A 19,167-nucleotide genomic window follows, 5' to 3' on the forward strand; every position below is an offset into this window, starting at 1 on the left:
GTAAATAAATAAAAGTTGCATTTTGCAAACAAATTTCAGCCAGAAAAAAAATTGCTGGATAACGCCCCCCCCCCCCCCGCCCCAATTTAATTCACGTGCAGCAAGAGGTTGCCTTTGTGAACAAGCACGGGCTTCCCAGTCCAAGTTCGTGCTTCCATTCATCCACACACTCCCCGCTCAACACACTCTCCTGAAAGGTGCTGTCACGCAAGAGACAGGAACTGCACACGTCTTTCATGCAGCAAAAACAACACCCTCCAAAAAACCTTGTGCAAATCCATATATGGGGTCTGCATGCTTGGATATGCAGCAGCCAGCAAACGCATCCTGAGCGGAAAAGGCCAACCCACCTGCCTCTGTCTCCTCGGCCATCTTTTTCACGGACCCCTCGAGCTGTGTTGTTTTCGCCACCGTGCCTTTTTCTGCGAGGGGTAAAAGAGGATGGGGTGACATCAGGGCCTAATGTCTAATGGCTGCCTGTTGTGTACCGAATCCATTTCAAAGTGTTGGTATTAAGAACATAAGAGAAGCCATGTTGGATCAGGCCAGTGGCCCATCCAGTCCAACACTCTGTGTCACACAGTGGCCAAAAAGCCCAGGTACCATCAGGAGGTCCATCAGTGGGGCCAGGACACTAGAAGCCCTCCCACTGTTGCCCCCTCCCAAGCACCAAGAATACAGAGCATCACCGCCCCAGACATAAGAACATAAGAGAAACCATATTGGATCAGGCCAGTGGTCCATCCAGTCCAACACTCTGTGTCACACAGTGGCCAAAGAACCCAGGCGCCATCAGGAGGTCCACCAGTGGGGCCAGGACACTAGAAGCCCTCCCAGTGTGCCCCCCCAAGCACCAAGAATACAGAGCATCACTGGCCCCAGACATAAGAGAAACCATGTTGGATCAGGCCAATAGCCCATCCAGTCCAACACTCTGTGTCACACAGTGGCCAATATATCTCTCTCTGTGTGTGTACACACACACACACATTCATACATACACACACACACACATATATATACCGTGACTAATAGCCACTGATGGACCTCTGTTCCATATTTTTATCCAATCCCCTCTTGAAGCTGGCTATCCTTGTAGCTGCTGCCACCTCCTGTGGCAGTGAATTCCACATGTTAATCACCCTTTGTGTGAAGAATTACTTCCTTTTATCTGTTCTAACCCAACATACCTCAGCCATTTCATTGAGTGTCCATGAGTACTCCCTATTGAGAGAAAGGAAGGAAAGGACTTCTTTCTCTGCTTTCTCCATCCCATGCATAATCTTGTAAACCTCTATCATGTCACCCTGCAGTTGACATTTCTCCAAGCTAAAGAGCCCCAAGCGTTTTAACCTTTCTTCATAGGGAAAGTGTTCCAAACCTTTAATCATTATTGACCTTCAAAGCCCTATATGGCTGAGGTCCTGCCTATCTAAGGGACCGCCTTTCCCCATACATACCCCAGAGAGCACTGCACTGCGTTCAGGAGGGCAAAATCTGTTATCCATCCCCGGGTCAAGAGAAGCCAGGCTAAGCTCTACACAGGCCAGGGGCTTCTCAGTGGCAGCACCGATGTTATGGAATGCTCTCCCAGAGGCCACGAGAGCCCTGTATAACCTCTCCCAGTTCCACAGGGCTTGTAAAACCAAACTTTCCAATCAGGTCTACAACAACTAATGTGGGAGGAGGCTGACGCTGTTCTGTCACCGAACAATATAAACTGCAAGATCACTAATGGAGTAATGTAAGGAACAGAGCACTGAGATATGGAGAAGTCGCCTTTGTTATGAAATCTTTTTATGGCACCTAATAATGTAGTTTTAAATTGTTTATTTTTTTTATCGTTTATAATTGTATTTACATTGTTTTACTAGGACAGTTAGCCACCCAGAGTCCCCTTGTGGAGTGGGCGGCATAGAAATCTAAAGTAAGTAAGTAAATAAATAAAAATAAAGACACCCCCCCCCCTCATTCCTTCAAGCACGCTAGCCTCTATTTTGAACTTCCCATAGATGCTGCTGCTGTGTCCATGGCGGGGGCGGGGGAAGACTCCTTTGGCACCACCGAAACTGAATGAATTCATTACGTGGCATTGAAACAGAAAAGGGAAAAACTCAGGCTGGCCTTTCTCAAAGCGCTGATTTCTCCTTTTCCACCCCACAAGCTCACAGGAGATTTCCCACTGCAATAGCATTGCCAACCTATTAGCTATTAACTCTCTGTCTGGGGCAGGGATGCTCTGTCTTCTTGGTGCTTGGCGGGGGGGGGGGGGCAACAGTGGGAGGGCTTCTAGTGTCCTGACCCCACTGAGGGACCTCTTGATGGCACCTGGGTTTTTTGGCCACTGTGTGACACAGTGTTGGACTGGAAGGGCCATTGGCCTGATCCAACATGGCTTCTCTTATTTTGGGGGCAGTGATGCTCTGTATTCTTGGTGCTTGAGGGGGGCACAGTGAGACGGCTTCTGGAGTTCTGGCTCTACTGGTAGACCTTCTGATGGGACCTGGGTTTTTTTGGCCATTGTGTGACACAGATTGTTGGACTGGATGGGCCTTTGGCCTGATCCAACATGGCTTCTCATGTTCTTATGTGACTCAAAGTGTTGGACTGGAGGGGCCACTGGCCTGATCCAACATGGATTCTCTTATGTTTTTATTATTGATTATTAATCTCTCATGATTCCCTTATTCCTTTCCTAGCCCAAACAGCAACACTCTTTGAATGCAGGCCATTGTGTGGGGCGTGACCACTAGTTCTGCAGGACAATGCTGAGATATCTTCAAGTCGACATCCTCTTTGCTTTGCTTTATTTCTTGGTGCTTTATTTCTTTGCTTTACCAGAGTCTCAGAGCGGCTCACAATCTCCTTTATTGTGAGCCAGTTTGGTGTGAGAGCCAGTTTGGTGTAGTGGTGAAGTGTGCGGACTCTTATCTGGGAGAACCAGGTTTGATTCCCACTCCTCCACTTGCACCTGCTGGAATGGCCTTGGGTCAGCCAGAGCTCTGGCAGAAGTTGTCCTTGAAAGGGCAGCTGTTGTGAGAGCCCTCTCAGCCCCACCCGCCTCACAGGGTGTCTGTTGTGAGGGGAGAAGACATAGGAGATTGTAAGTTGCTCTGAGTCTCTGATTCAGGGAGAAGGGCGGGATATAAATCTGCAATTCTTCTTCTTCTTCTTCTTCTTCTTCTTCTTCTTCTTCTTCTTCTTCTTCTTCTTCTTCTTCTTCTTCTTCTTCTTCTTCCTCCTCCTCCTCCTCCTCCCCCACAACAGCAATAAAGCAATAAGCAAAGAGTTGACATCCTTTCCTCTGCTTTAGCTGCAGTCTTGCTGTGGCTCAGGGGCAGAGCCTCTGCTTGGCATGCAGAAGGTCCCAGGTTCAATCCCCAGCATCTCCAGTTGATGTGAAAGGTCTCAGCCTGAGTTCCTGAAGAACTGCTGCCACAGTAGTACGGACCTGGCCAAGGTCTGATTCAGTTTGGTGTCGTGGTTAAGTGCATGGACTCTTATCTGGGAGAACTGGGTTTGATTCCCCCACTCCTCTACCTGCAGCTGCTGGAATGGCCTTGGGTCAGCCATAGTTCTCACAGGAGTTGTCCTTGAAAGGGCAGCTGTGCTGTAAAAGCTCTCTCAGTCCTACCTACCTCACAGGGCGTCTGTTGTGGGGGGGTGGGGGAAAGGTAGAAGAGATTGTAACTGCTCTGAGATTCAGAGTATAGGGTGGGATATAAATCCAATATCATCATCATCTTTGTCTTCTTCGTCTTCTTCTTCGACTTTTTCGTCGTCTTCTTCGTCGTCTTTTTCGTCTTCGCCTTCATCTTCATCTTCTTAATCTTCTTCGTCTTCATCTTCGTCTTCTTCAACCTCTTCATCTTCGTCTTCTTCTTCATCTTCTTCTTCTTCTTGGAAGCTTCACTTGTGTGTGAGTGACCTGGGCTTCCCAACCATTGATTGCTCCCTGCTTCTCCTTAGCAGCAAATGGGCTAGCCTGCACAAATTCAGTGGAGGACTGATTCTGTGCAAAGTTGGGAACTTAACACATTCAAACATTGTGGCACTTCTGAGAGGAAAATAATAACCAATTGTGCTTCTTCAGAAGAGGTGGATTCCCCTTTCCAGCTCCCTCCCCCTCCCCTGCCTCCATCACTCACCCCTGTTTTGAAAGGTGGCCATCTCCACGGTGAGGCTGTGATTGACATTCTGGAACGTCTCCTGGATCCCCAGCAGCTGAGAGCCCCGTGCGCTACCTGGGGACGGGGAGCGGCGGAGGGGTGAGAGTGCGCCAGCTGTAACCATCCCCTTCCCTCACCTCCCCGCACCGAGTCACTCACCGTTAGCATTGAACACAATGGCTGTGATGGTGAGCATGAAGCTGAGTCCCAGCAGGATGAGAGCCAGACTGCGCCTGGGGCAGAGCTGCTGGGTCCACGACCGGCTCAGAGGTAACGTTGTGGGGGCTGCAGAGAGGGGAACAAGCATCAAGAAAACCACCCGGGCCTCTGACTAGGGTTGCCAAGTCCAATTCATGAAATCTCTGGGGACTTTGGGGGTGGAGCCAAGAGACTTTGGGGGGTGGAGCCAGGGGAAAGGTTGTGACAAGCATCAAGGAACTCCCAAGGGACCGCAGACCTTTTAAATGCTTGCCCTCCGTTGGAAAGAATGAAGGATAGGGGCACCTTCTTTTGGGGCTCATTTTGAAACTTGGAGGGTGTTTTGAGGTAAAGAGGTAAAACTACAGAGCACCCGCGCTCGGGCCTTCTCTGTTATGGCTCCACAGCTCTGGAACCAGCTTCCAGAAGAAATGCGGGCCCTGCGGGACTTTGGACAGTTCCGCCGGGCCTGCAAGACCATTCTTTTCCGAATGGCCTTCACCGACTGAGAGAGAGACTGCTAAGTAAGCCTACCATCTGTATAATAGCACCAATATATTAATATTAATTGTATTATTTTAGAATTTTAATAGAATTTTAATCTAACTTTAAAATTAGTATTGTTAAACACTGTGAGCGTTTTCGCACTCACCTTTAGCCGGCGCGACGCCCCTCTTCACCCCGCAGGATCTGCGCGGATTTCTCACTAAACGCCGCAGAGCAGCCAGAAGAGCCGGAAAGTCCCTGCGCTTTTGCGGCGCAAACGGAAACCGCCAAAAAGCAGTTTCCGTTTGCTTGGCAAAAGCGCCGGCTCTTCCGGCTGCTCCGCGGCGTTTAGTGCGAAATCCGCGCAGATCCTGCGTGGTGAAGAGGGGGGTCGCGCCGGCTGAAGGTGAGTGCGAAAACGCCCTGTATAATGTATGTATCGACTTGTATTGTTAGCCGCCCTGAGCCTGCTTCGGCGGGGAGGGCGGGATATAAATAAAATTGATGATGATGATGATGATGATGATGATGATGATGATGATGATGATAAGAGGTACTGGATGCTATGCTGAAAATTTGGTGTCTTTGCCACAAAAAATACGCGCCCCCCCCCGAGCCCCATTATACCCTATGGAATCCGTTTCCATAGGGAATAATGGAGTGCCCAGCAGACATTTCGCCCCCCCTCCCACTTTCTGATGACCCTGAAGCGGGGGGAGGGCCTCCAAACCGGGGGATCCCCTGCCCCCACCTGGGGATTGGCAACCCTACATCTGACTTGGCCTGTACTCACCACCATCTTATGCAGGGCTCTTTTGGTAGCAGGAACTCCTTTCCATATTAGGCCACGCCCCCTCCAAGAGTCTAGAGGGCTCTTAGTACAGGGCCTACCGTAAGCTCCAGGAGGATTGGCTACATCAGAGGAGTGGGGCCTAATAGGCAAAGGAGTTCCTGCTACAAAAGAAGCCATGCATTTGCATATTAGGCCACGCCCCCTGATGTCAGCCAATCCCCCAAGAGCTTACAGGGCTCTTTGTACAGGGCCTCCTGTAAGCTCCAGGAGGATTGGCTACATCAGGGGTGTGGGGCCTAATAGGCAAAGGAGTTCCTGCTACCCCCAAAACCCCTGCTCTTGTGACTGGCACCCTTATCTGTCTTCCATGTTGAATTGATTTGGGGGCAGCTGTGCTCAGCAGGAGAGCATCCGCTTTGCATGCAGCAGGTCCCGGGTTCAGTCCCCGGTATTGACAACAGTAAAGGTGCGGGGAAAGACCTTTTGCCTGAGACCCTGCCGGGCAGCACAGACCCAGAGAACCCCATCAGCAGCTCTGCTCACCGGCTCGGATGTACGTTTCGCTTTCCTCCTCAACGTCCACTGTGGCCATGTCCTGATACTCTTTCGACATTGTGGCGCAGAGTCTGGGAAGGGACTGGAGAAGACCTGAAAGCAGAGAACGCCGTGTGGGTTTGTGGTGGGGTTGCCGGGCCCCCTCTTGGCTACTGCTGGGGGACAGGGAAGTAAGGCTGCAAGAATCACGGGGGGAAACTCCTCTGAATTTGGGGTGGAGCCTGGGAAAGGCAGGGACCTCAGTGGGGTACAATGTCATACAGTACACCCTCCAAAGCATCCATTTTAACTCCAGGGAAACCGAACTCTGGAGATGCGCTGTAGTTCTTCTTCTTCTTCTTCACGTACTTGAAGAACTTGAAGTCCTTGAAGGGCTGTCCTATAGATGATGGGGTGGAATTGTTTTCTGTGGCCCCAGAAGGTAGGAGCAGAACCAATGGGTTGAAATTAAACCTTCCTCGGGAGGTGGTGGGCTCGCCTGCCTTGGAGGTTTTTCAACAGAGGCTAGATGGCCATCTGACAGCAATGAGGATCCTGTGAATTTAGGGCGAGGAGTTTGTGAGTTTCCTGCATTGTGCAGGGGGTTGGACTAGATGACCCTAGAGGTCCCTTCCAACTCTAGGATTCTATGATTCTATCTTCCTGACTGTTAGAGCGATTCCTCAGTGGAACAGGCTCCCTCGGGAGGTGGTGGGCTCTCCTTCTTTGGAGGTTTCTAAACAGAGGCTATTTAGATCCTGTGCATTTAGGGGGAGGTGTTTGTGAGTTTCCTGCATTGTGCAGGGGGTTGGACTAGATGACCCTGGAAGTCCCTTCCAACTCTATGATTCTATGATTCTAACTTCCTGACTGTTAGAGCGACTCCTCAGTGGAACAGGCTTCCTTGGAGGTTTTTAAAGAGAGGCTAGATGGCCATCTGACAGCAATGAAGATTCAAAAGAGTTTCCGTCTCAACACTAGGAAGAACTTCCTGACCGTGAGAGCGGTTCCTCAGTGGAACAGGCTTCCTCCTTGGGAGGTGGTGGGCTCTCCTACCTTGGAGGTTTCTAAACAGAGGCTAGATGGCCATCTGACAGCGATGAAGATCCTGTGAATTTAGGGGGAGGTCTTTGTGAGTTCCCTGCATTGTGCAGGGGGTTGGACTAGATGACCCTGGAGGTTCCTTCCAGCTCTATGATTCCTTCCGGCTTCCTCGGGAGGTGGTGGGCTCTCCTTCCTTGGAGGTTTTTAAATGGAGGCTAGATGGCCATCTGGCAGCGATGAAGATCCTGTGAATTTAGGGGGAGGGGTTGGTGAGTTTCCTGCATTGTGCAGGGGGTTGGACTAGATGATCCTGGAGGTCCCTTCCGACTCTAGGATTCTGGGGAGATCCCCAGGTCCAACTTGGAAGCTGGCTTGCCTAGTTTGTGGTAAGACTGCAGTCCTCCAGGTGGGGCTGGAGATCTCAGAGAATTACAAAAGATCTCCAGACAACAGAGACCACTCACCTCTCTAGCATCATGCTCCCTCCACTCCCCAAACCAGGCTCCACCCCCAAATATCCAGAAGTTTCCCGAACCAGAGTTGCAGCTGAGGTAAGTGGGAGCAACGGGTCAGAGCACCATCTCTCCACTCTCCCGTGGCCCAGTGGGAGAGCAACTGCTTGGCGCCCACAAGGCCACAGGTTCAATCCCCGGCAGCGTCTCTCCAGTGAAAAGGACCAGGCAGACGGTGGCATGAAGGATCGTTGGCTTGGGGCCCTGCGGAGCGACTGCCAGTCAGAGGAGAGAAAGCTGACCTGGAAGGGCCTTGGCTTCGCAAGTAGCTGCAGAGTGTGATAAGATTTCCGCAGGATTAATTCGTTTGTTAATTAGCCACCAAAGAAGAGCAGAACCCCAGGACGTTTTTCAGTGTTGCGGTCGGCGAACCCAAAAGCACCTTGTCCCCCTTCCACTTAATTAGCATTTATTTGGGATGCTAATTAGCTGGCCCCAAATCAGGCTTGGATTTATTGGAACCTCTGGTGGTGGATTCAAAAACAGGAAGGCTGCTCTGAACTCTCAAAAACTTCCTGGTGAGGGGAGGGTGGGTACATCAAAGAACGACGATGACTACATTTATTTTTTTTCTACCATGAAAACGTGGGTCGGGTTGATGTCTCGTGTATAAGCTGCCTGGGTTCCAACCCTTGAAGTGATTCAATGCATTAAAATTAATGCTGAATGCTGAGATTTTTCATAGGTAATTAATTTGATTAAAGTGGATTTTTTTTTCGGCTTCTGACCAGTCTGATGGTGGTAATAAAAGACTGAACGGAACTCATTAGCTGTGTTCTAAAAAGTAATGATCTGTGGATTATAATAAGAGTGAAAAACATGAAATAATTATAGGAAAACCCCCCCATCAACAACCATTGAATAAGACCACAGATTTATACCACACCCTTCTCTCTGAATCAGTGTCAGAGCAGTTTACAAACTCCTTTACTTTCCTCCCCCACAACAGACAGCCTGTGAGGTGGGTGGGGCTGAGGGTGCTCTCCCAGAAGCTACCCTTTCAAGGACACCTCTGTGAGAAAGCTATGGCTGACCCAAGGCCATTCCAGCAGGAGCAAGTGGAGGAGTGGGGAATCAAACCTGGTGTCCCAGATAAGAGTCCGCGTACTTAACCACTACACCAAACTGGCTCTATATGCATCTTATCTCAAAACCAAACTCCAAAAAAGCAGCTGAGGCATCACCACTAAAAAGGCCCTGTAGGGTTGCCAGCCTCCAGGTGGTGGCTGGAGATCTCCTGAGATTACAACTGACCTCCAAGTGGCAGAGATCAGTCCCATCTGGTGGAAATGTAAGGTTGCAAACTCCCCCCCCCCGCCTCAGCCCCCCCCCACACCAGCTGATCTAGGCATTTCCAGGGAAACTCTATGGTTTCCCTGGACGCTCTAGCGTTTTGGGAGGGGGAAACTCTATGGTACCTATGGCACCTAGAGCGCCCAATGCACGATGTCGCCGGCGTGATTATGTCACTCGCGGGTGGTCATCAGACCAACAATGTTGGGGGAAGTTGGAAGGTGGACTCTATGGCATTGTACCTCCCTCAGGTCCTTGTCTTCCTCAGACACCACCCCCAAATTCTCCAAATATTTCCCAACTCAGAGCCGGCAACCCGAACTGCGGCTCATCTTCAGTGGCGGGAGGGGCCTGCTGATGTACAGCCTGTTCTCACTTACAGATCGCTTGGTGAGCCAGTTTGGTGTAGTGGTGAAGTGTGCGGACTCTTATCTGGGAGAACCGGGTTTGATTCCCCACTCCTCCACTTGCACCTGCTGGAATGGCCTTGGGTCAGCCATAGCTCTGGCAGAGGTTGTCCTTGAAAGGGCATCTTCTGGGAGAGCCCCTTAGCCCCACCCACCTCACAGGGTGTCTCTTGTAGGGGAGGAAGGGAAAGGAGATTTTGAGCCGCTCTGAGACTCTTCTGAGTGGAGGGCAGGATATAAATCCAATATCTTCTAAAAAATATCTTCTTTTGGGAAACGAACAGCACTTTGAAGAGAAAACTGGCCATGCAATCTATCAATTTTTCTATTGGGAAAGGAATTTGTTTAAACTCATATTGTCGTCAAAGAGGGAGGAAAGATACTCAGGAGAGAAAACCATTCTGTGTCAAGCACCCGCAGGTTGCTTCCAACATCTGGTGACCCTGTGAGGGAAGGACCTCCGCAGTGTCCTCTCCTAAACGGCCTTGCTCAGCTCTTGCAAACCAAAGGCCCAGTTTGGTGTCATGGTTAAGTGCGCGGCCTCTAATCTGGGAGAACTGGGTTTGATTCCCCACTCCTCCACTTGCACCTGCTGAGATGGCCTTGGGTCAGCCAGAGCTCTGGCAGAGGTTGTCCTTGAAAGGGCAGCTGCTGTGAGAGCTCTCTCACCCCCACCCATCGCACAGGGTGTCTGTTGTGGGGGAGGAAGAGAGCCGGTTTGGTGCAGTGGTGAAGTGTGCAAACTCTTATCTGGGAGAACCGGGTTGGATTCCCCACTCCTCCATTTGCAGCTGCTGGAATGGCCTTGGGTCAGCCAGAGCTCTCTTCTCTGGGAGAACCGGGTTTGATTCCCCCACTCCTCCACTTGCACCTGCTGGAAAGGCCTTGGGTCAGCCATAGCTCTGGCAGAGGTTGTCCTTGAAAGGGCAGCTGCTGTGAGAGCTCTTTCAGTCCCACCCACCTCACAGGGTGCCTGTTGTGGGGGAGGAAGATAAAGGAGATTGTGAGCTGCTTTAAGGAGTCTCAAAGCAGTTTACAATTGCCATTCCCTTCCTCTTCTCACAACAGTGACCTTCGGGGAGACCTGTGACTGTTCCAAGATCACCCAGCAGGCTGCATGTGGAGGAGGCGTGGGAAATCAAACCTGGCTCTCAGATTAGAGTCCACCACTCTTAATCACTCTCGCTCTCATGAGTGTTTGTGTTAGTTGTCGAATATCTTGGGTTCCAGACACAGTTTACATGGTTTAAAATCTGTAAAACATCTTTGCAAAGGAACCACTCTGGTGTGCTTGAGAGGGCAGCTAGGCTGGTTTGCAGCACAAGAGCCGGAATCAAATCCAGCAGCGCCTTAGAGACAGGGCTGCCAATCCCCAGGTAGAAAGCAGGGGAGACCTCTGGTCTACAAAAAAGTCAATTTCAGTGAAATTGACGAGACTATGCTGTAGTTGCTCAGTACAAAGAATCTTTTTTAAATTTTCAAAAACTTTTTATTGAACTTAATAAAAGCATATGCAAGGCAATCAATGCCTACTTGCCTGGACCCTTTTTAGTCTCCATTAGACATATGGATATATGAAGCTGCCTTCTACTGAATCAGACCCTGGGTCCATCAAAGTCAGTCTTGTCTCCTCAGACTGGCAGCGTCTCTCCAGGGTCTCAAGCTGAGGTTTTTCACACCTACTTGCCTGGACCCTTTTTAGTTGGAGATGCCGGAGATTGAACCTGGGACCTCCTGCTTACCAAGCAGATGCTCTACCACTGAGTCCTTCCCTAACACTTATGAAGCTGCCTTATACTGAATCAGACCCTGGGTCCATCAAAGTCAGTCTTGTCTACTCAGATTGGCAGCAGCTCTCCAGGGTCTCAAGCTGAGGCTTTTCATGCCTGCTTGCCTGGACCCTTTTTAGTTGGAGATGCCGAGGATTGAACCTGGGACCTTCTGCTTACCAAGCAGATGCTCTACCACTGAGCCATCATCGCTCCCCTATTCTTCATGAATAAGCAAAAGCAATAAAATAATAATATACACAAAAAAGAACAAAAGAAAACCACAAAGGGGATAGCAACCCCCCCCCAATATAAAACAAACTCATAATTGGCAGCTGAATTAATGAATAAACTAACCACATCAAGATTACATTAGGTTGATAATATCGTAGTATCTACAGGGTACGTGTGTACGCATATGATCCATATGACCAGAAGAAAATTCAAGAAATGGAAGCCACTTGTACATTGGAGATTTGTTCCCCTCTGAATCACTTATACGACTCAAGCTACCTGCTATCTTGTCCATCGCATAAACCTCCCAAATTTTTGCATACCAGACTTTTACCGAAGGAGGATTGGGGGATTCCCAAAACTGAACCAACACCATTTTCACAGCTGCAAGTAAGAAGGATATCAGGGATTTGCTGAGTGATGTGATAGGTATACCTTTCCAGCAGTCCGGCAATATGAGTTCCAATCCTAAGGGTAAACTATAGCCCGTGATATCCTTGATTTTTTCCACAATCACCGACCGAAAAGAATGCACCACCGGGCATGGCCGCCAACAAAGAATCTTTTTAAACGACTCACTAGTAAAGGAATATCTCATGCTATTTTATAACATAGAATGCATATATCCGAAATTATAAATCCAAATTACAATAAAGCATTTGCCATGTTATCATCGTGAAAGAGTCCATGTAGAGTAAAGACTCCAAGGAGTGCAGAGTCCTCATAGGTGCACTTCGACCTTTTCCTGATGGATGACGATGTTGTCTGCGATGTCGAAAGCTACTTTGCAGACTCAACGCATGAGGCAATGTCTTTATAATGAAATGTAAATGATAACATGTTCCCCATGTTTAAAAAGCCAAAGTTTCGGTTGTAGACCTTTGTCTCGATCATTTCACTTCATATTATCTGGAACCAATGCTCACAAGAACTGGTCCGTTTCTTTATCTGGCATTAGCGCGTCTCTAAAACGGACTCTTTCGTGATGAAAAATGGCAAATGCTTTATTGCACTTTTGATTTATAATTTCGGATATATACATTGTTATAAAAATAGCATGAGATATTCCTTTAAGAGTGAGTCTTTAAAAATATTATTTGTACTGAGCAGCTACAGCAGAGTCTTGTAAATTTCACTGAAATTGACTTTTTTTATAGAACACAGGTCTCCCCTAATCCCCAGGTGGAGGCCGGGAATCCCCCGGTTTGGAGACCCCTCCCCCACACTTCAGGATCATTAAAAAGCATGGGGGGGAGAGGAAATGTCTGCTGGGCACTCCATTATACCCTATGGCGACCAATTCCTATAGGGCAGGGTTTCTCAAACTCCCCCCCCCCCCGTGGGCCAGTTTTTTCCCTGTGGTCTGGACGGAGGATGCTCAGGGAGTGACACACAGACTGCGCGCTGGCCAGGAGCTTTCCCCGCCCTTTCTGATGTTTCCAAACATCAGAGAGTGACGGGGGAGGGCTTCTGGCTAGTGCGCAGTCTCTGTAGCCTGGAGGACGCTCAGAGAGTGCTACAGTTGGCGTCGGCATTGGCGTGGGGGCAGGGGTTGGAGCGCAGCGGTGCACGCAGTGCTGAAGATAAATAGAGTAAGGAGGGGGCTGTCGGGCCACCCCCGGTGACCTGGTATTGAGGCTTGTGTGGCCCGGTACCGGGTCACAACCCTGCAGATGGGAAACACTGCCATAGGGTATAATGGATAATTGATCCATGGGGCTCTGGAATACCCATTGATCCATGGGTATCTGGGGCTCTGTTTCTGGAGGTAGAGGCACCACATTTTCATAATAGCATCCAGTGGCTTTCCTCAAAACACCCCCCAAGTTTCGAAAAGAGTGGACCAGGGGTCCAATTCTACAAGTCCCAAAAGAGGGTATCTGTGTCCTTCATTATTTCAAACAGAGGGAAGTCATTTCAAAGGTGTCCTCTGTGCAAGCACCAGTCGTTTCCGACTCTGGGGTGACGTTGCTTTCACAACGTTTTCACAGCAGACCTTTTTATGGGGTGGTTTGCCATTGCCTTCCCCAGTCATCTACGCTTTCCCACCAGCAAGCTGGGGACTCCTTTGACCGACCTCGGAAGGATGGAAGGCTGAGTCAACCTTGGGCCGGCTACCTGAACCAGCTTTCGCTGGGATTGAACTCAGGTCGTAAGCGGAGAGTTCAGACCACAGTACTGCAGTACTGCTGCTTTACCACTCTGTGCCATGGGGCCGCTTTTCAAAGGTGTAAAGTCCCTTTCAACGTGATGGCCAGAACTCCCTTTGGAATTCAATTATGTTTGTCACAGCCTTGCTCCTGGCTCCACCCCCAAAGTCCCCAGATATTTCTTGAGTTGGACCTGGCAACCCTACTCAGAGACCAAACAAGTTTTTGGGGCCAGAGCTCTCAAGAGTCAAAGCCATTGTCAGCTGTCTGACAAAAGAGAGTTTTGACTCTCAAAGGCTCACATTCTGAAGATTGGTGCAAGTTGTTCAGTAAGCAAAAGCAGAGAAAGGAATCTATGCAAAATAATGTTTCTGCCTAGTGTCAACATGTGTCTTCAAGCTCTGGATATTTAGTGCCGCAAACATTCTGGTTTTGAAGGAGCGGTTCTACCAAAGGCTATGCCTTGGAATAAAAATATACTCCAAATGAAGTATGTGTAAGTCCCACTCTTAAGTTTGAGCATTAATTGGCTCATATAATAATAGCCAATCCATGTACATAGTTAAGGTCCAATCAGAAGGGGGCAAGAATTGTATAAAGGAGTGGGAGGTTTGACTAGAGCTCAGTCTGTGTTGGTGTTCCTGAAGTAAAGCTTGCTGAAATCACTCTCCGACTCTGGTCTCTTACTGCGTCGACCCCAGTACTTTACACTGGGTCTTTCAGCTTCCTGCCCATTCGGGGCCTGAAAGAACAAGCGCTTTAAATGAATCTGAATGAAATGCCTTCTAGGTTGGCAGAATCTGCTCTTTAGATACCGTCAGCCAGCAATCTCACGGGCATGTTTTACACCCAATGAAATTGTGGAACAGCCTTCAAGGGTAATTCCGTGTAAAACACATTACAGAAGTCTAGCCTGGATGTGCTCAGGATGTGGGCTAATTGTGGCCAGACTTCTGATTGGTTTTCCGCTGATCCTTTCCGCTCTCTTGAGGTTCTCTCCAGTGAGGAAGTTCCCTTGCTGAAATGAACTGGAGCGGCACAAAAGCATCCACTGGACAGAACTCTGGAGGTCAGGTCAGTCTGGCCCCTGTTTTGCGGCTCAGAATTTTCTTCCTGATTCTGCCTCCCACCCGAAGCTTGTCCCTGGCCCCTCCTTGTCGGGGGGGGGGGGGGAAGAAAGTTCTCCCCCAGCACGTCTCCCCTAGTTGGCCCTTCCCAAGTCTGAAAGGCCCCCAGACAAGCTGGCTTTTTGAAAAGATTTTTGTTGTTTGTGTCGGCCGGGAAGAGTTTTGTCATTTGTGAAAAGTCGGGCACTTCCCGCAAAGGGGATTCTGTTCCTGCAACATGACTCCTGATCTACGGTGTGTGTTTTTCTCCTTTTCACAAAGAAACCCTGGGGAACAATGACCTTTAGGGGGGAGGAAAACGAGGGGCACAGTGATACTGGCCTCTTGCCATCCCTGTAACTGCAAAGTCAAACAAAGAGTTTTCCGGACAGGATTTCTCAGCTTTTGGGCCCCACTGCATACATCGTCTCTCCTGCAGCGTGGTACTAATGTGCATGGACCGCATGGGTTTGTCAAGTCCAATTCAAGAAATATCTGGGGACTTTGGGGGGGTGGAGCCAGGAGACTTTGGGGGTGGAGCCAGAAGACACTGGGGGTGGAGCCAGGAGCAAGGTTGTGACAATTATAATTGAACTCCAAAGGGAGTTCTGGCCATCACATTTAAAGTGACTGCACACCTTTTAAAGGCCTTCCTTCCATTGGAAATAATGAAAGATAGGGGCACCTTCTTTTGGGGGCTCATAGAATTAGACCCCCTGGACCAATCCTTTTGAAACTTGGAGGGTATTTTGAGGAGAAAGATTGGCTGCTATGTTGAAAATTTGGTGCTTCTACCTCAAAAAACAGCCACCCCAGAGCCCCAGATAACCGCAGATCAATTCTCCATTATACCCTCTGAAAATCGGTCTACATAGAAGAAGAAGATGATGATATTGGATTTATATCCTGCCCTCCACTCCGAATCTCAGAGTGACTCACAATCTCCTTTATCTTCCTTCCCAACAACAGACACCCTGTGAGGTGGGTGGGGCTGGAGAGGGCTCTCACAGCAGCTGCCCTTTCAGGGACAACCTTTGCCAGAGCTCTGGCTGACCCAAGGCCATTCCAGCAGGTGCAAGTGGAGGAGTGGGGAATCCAACCCGGTTCTCCCAGATAAGAGAGCTCTGGCTGACCCAAGGCCATTCCAGCAGGTGCAAGTGGAGGAGGGGGGAATCAAACCCGGTTCTCCCAGATAAGAGAGCTCTGGCTGACCCAAGGCCATTCCAGCAGCTGCAAGTGGAGGAGTGGGGAATCAAACCCGGTTCTCCCAGATAAGAGAGCTCTGGCTGACCCAAGGCCATTCCAGCAGCTGCAAGTGGAGGAGTGGGGAATCAAACCCGGTTCTCCCAGATAAGAGAGCTCTGGCTGACCCAAGGCCATTCCAGCAGCTGCAAGTGGAGGAGTGGGAAATCAAACCCAATTCTCCCAGATAAGAGTCCATACACCAAACTGGCTCACTTATTATTCTAGGGAATAATAAGAGATTATATTCTAGGGAATAATAAGAGATAATAATAACAACTGGCTCTCTCATTATTCTAGGGAATAATGGAGTGCCCAGCAGATATTTCCGCCCCCTCTTTCTGATGACCCTGAAGCGGGGGGAGGGTCTCCAAACCGGGGGATCCTCTGCCCCCCCCCAGTACCACATAGGGTTGCAAACCTCTAGGTGGGGCTTGTCTGCAGATCTCCCAGAATTGACACTGATCTCTAGATGACAGAGATCCGTTGCCCTGGAGACAACGGCTGCTTCAAAGGGTGGTCTCTACAGCATTATGCCCTAAGGTGGCCCCTCTTCTCTCCAAACCCCACCCTTCCCAGCCTTGACCCCCAAATCTCCACGTATTTCCCACGAAGGAGCCAGCAACACCCTCACCCCTGTTAAAATGGGCTCACGATCTGGTTAGTCTTCCAAAGGCCGCACTGGACTCTCTGTTGTTTGCTTGCCAGAGGAGGGCAACATGCGTCTTCTTGGGAATAAAGACAGATTTGACTGACGACCAATTCCCTCCCTTTCATCCGGCGGGTCGGTGGACTTGCTGCCCACTCAATGGGCAGACATGCCCTCAGGGCTGTTTCCAGGCCAGCTACCAGATGGCTGACCAAGGAATGGCCTTGGGTCAGCCAGAGCCATCTGGTAGCTGGCTTTCACAAGACCCCTCTCCCATTTCCAGGTGTGGGGGAACAGGTGGTCACTAGGAAGAGAAGGGTGGGGACCCTTTGGGATGTGGAGGTTACCTGTCGCCTGTAGTGTGGGGCTCCAAAGTGCTGCCGGCTGGTTCCCGTCTTCTTTTACGCCAGCGCTGTTACCCCTCCGGTGAACTTTGTACTGTCAACACTGGCTATTTCCGCCCCCCCCCCGCCCCCCCTTCCCCGGGGAACTGTTGCATTACACTTTCCAAAAACACAGAAAAGCCCAGAGTTGTGCAGGGGATTCCAGTCTCCCTCCTCCCCTCTTGCTGTCTGCATTCTCCAATAGGTTAAAGGATCCTAACCCCTCCCTCAATCAACCCCCCCCTCCAAACCACACAAAACGTATCTCTAGCGAGGCCAACCCAAGACAGCAGTGAACTTGGACTTTGCAAAAGGCCAGTGGCCAGTGGAGCTCTGGCTCCAACTTACTGTGGCCCTCAGTCCACCCTCAGCCCCAACCAGCCTCCTCTGTAAGGCAGAACACTCTTCCTTCCCCAAGGTCTGCTGTCTGAGAGGGGCCCCGGGGCCTTTCCCCGACTTCAGTCTTACAACCATTAGTGGACACCTCATGTAACAAGAGCCCCGTGGTGCAGAGTGTTAAAGCTGCAGTCCTAAGCTCTGCTCACGACCTGAGTTCGATCCCAGAGGAAGCTGGTTTCAGGTAGCCGGCTCAGGTTGACTCAGCCTTCCATCCTTCCGCGGTTGGTGAAATGAGTCCCCAGCTTGCTGGGGGGGAAGTGTAGATGACTGGGGAAGGCAATGGCAAACCACCCCATAAAAAGTCTGCCATGAAAAAGAATCGGAAACGACTGGTGCTTGCACAGGGGACCTTTCCTTTTCTGTGTAACAGGAAAGGAAAGGTCCCCTGTGCAAGCACCAGTCGTTTCCGACTCTGGGGTGACCGTTGCTTTCACGTTTTCACGGCAGACTACCTCCCCCACAACAGACACCCTGTGAGGTGGGTGGGGGTGGAGAGGGCTCTCACAGCAGCTGTCCTTTCAAGGACAACCTCTGCCAGAGCTCTGGCTGACCCAAGGCCATGCCAACAGGTGCAAGTGGAGGAGTGGGGAATCATACCCCATTCTCCCAGATAAGAAGAAGATATTGGATTTATATCCCGGCCTCCACTCCGAAGAGTCTCAGAGCGGCTCACAATCTCCTTTCCCTTCCTCCCCCACAACAGACACCCTGTGAGGTGGGTGGGGCTGGAGAGGGCTCTCACAGCAACTGCCCTTTCAAGGACAACCTCTGCCAGAGCTCTGGCTGACCCAAGGCCATGCCAACAGGTGCAAGTGGAGGAGTGGGGAATCAAACCCGGTTCTCCCAGATGAGAGTCCGCACACTTAACCACTACACCAAACTGGCTCTCCTCAAACCTTTTTGAGCCTGAATTCTGAAACATGATGGGCACAGCCACAAAATGACTGCTGCAGGAGGTGAAGCCGGCCACAAAATGGCTGCCGCAGGTTACCTTTACACAGGGGTATAACCGCCGCATTAACAGCATTAAAAACAACAACTGCAGAGCCAATCAAATCTCCAAGAGCCAATTGAAAGCCTTGCTGTTCAAAAGCCCCACCCGGCCCCACCCACTTCCCAAAAACACTTGTGAGGCAGTCCTTTTTAAAAAAAAAAAAAAAAAGACAAACCAAAATGGCAAATACCGCAGTGTGGCTCCAGAGATCCAGGCTGTTGCTGGAAGAGTCCTCGAAGGAGCGGAAGGAGGTGCTCCGAAATTCCATTCCACCAACACAACTTCCTAATCAGATTCAATGCGATTGTTGTTTCAAAATGTAGATCATATATATATATAAATTTTTTTAGTTTCTTTATAAATGCATTCTCATCTCATTTGTCCTTGAAGAGGAAAGCGAACCATTGTGGAAACATCAGTCCGGTTTTCGTCCGCGTCACGGGACGGAGACAGTGCTGGTCGCTCTGATGGATGATCTCCAGCCGCATCTGGATCGAGGCGGCTCGGCGGTGCTGGTGTTGTTAAACCTATCGGCAGCGTTCGATACGGTTGACCACCAGCTGCTGACTTGCCGCCTCGCCGACGCGGGGATTCAGGGGTTGGCCCTACAATGGCTCTCCTCGTTCCTTGATGGTCAGGGACAAAGGGTGGCGATTGGGGGTGAGTTGTCCCAGAGGCACACGCTTGATTGTGGGGTGCCTCAGGGGGCAGTTCTTTCCCCAGTGTTGTTCAACATCTACATGCGCCCCTTTACCCAGATTGCCCAGAGGTATGGGCTGGGTTGCCACCAGTATGCTGATGACAC

General features: G+C 50.1%; 1 protein-coding gene across 1 annotated transcript in view; it reads right to left on the reverse strand.

Moving 5' to 3' along the window:
- LOC132584135 (asialoglycoprotein receptor 1-like) overlaps positions 1 to 17,100 on the reverse strand; it is a 29,139-nt gene extending 12,039 nt beyond the window's left edge. Inside the window, exons 1-5 of the mRNA XM_060255937.1 lie at positions 16,934 to 17,100; positions 6,190 to 6,294; positions 4,329 to 4,454; positions 4,149 to 4,244; positions 351 to 422 (exon numbers count right to left, since the gene is read on the reverse strand). Coding sequence (XP_060111920.1) covers positions 351 to 422; positions 4,149 to 4,244; positions 4,329 to 4,454; positions 6,190 to 6,259 — 364 coding nt within the window. The 5' untranslated portion in view covers positions 6,260 to 6,294; positions 16,934 to 17,100. The remainder of the gene's footprint in view (positions 1 to 350; positions 423 to 4,148; positions 4,245 to 4,328; positions 4,455 to 6,189; positions 6,295 to 16,933) is intronic.
- Between the last annotated feature and the right edge of the window lie 2,067 nt (positions 17,101 to 19,167).

Source organism: Heteronotia binoei, chromosome 15 (assembly GCF_032191835.1).
Source record: "Heteronotia binoei isolate CCM8104 ecotype False Entrance Well chromosome 15, APGP_CSIRO_Hbin_v1, whole genome shotgun sequence".
NCBI lineage: Eukaryota > Metazoa > Chordata > Lepidosauria > Squamata > Gekkonidae > Heteronotia > Heteronotia binoei.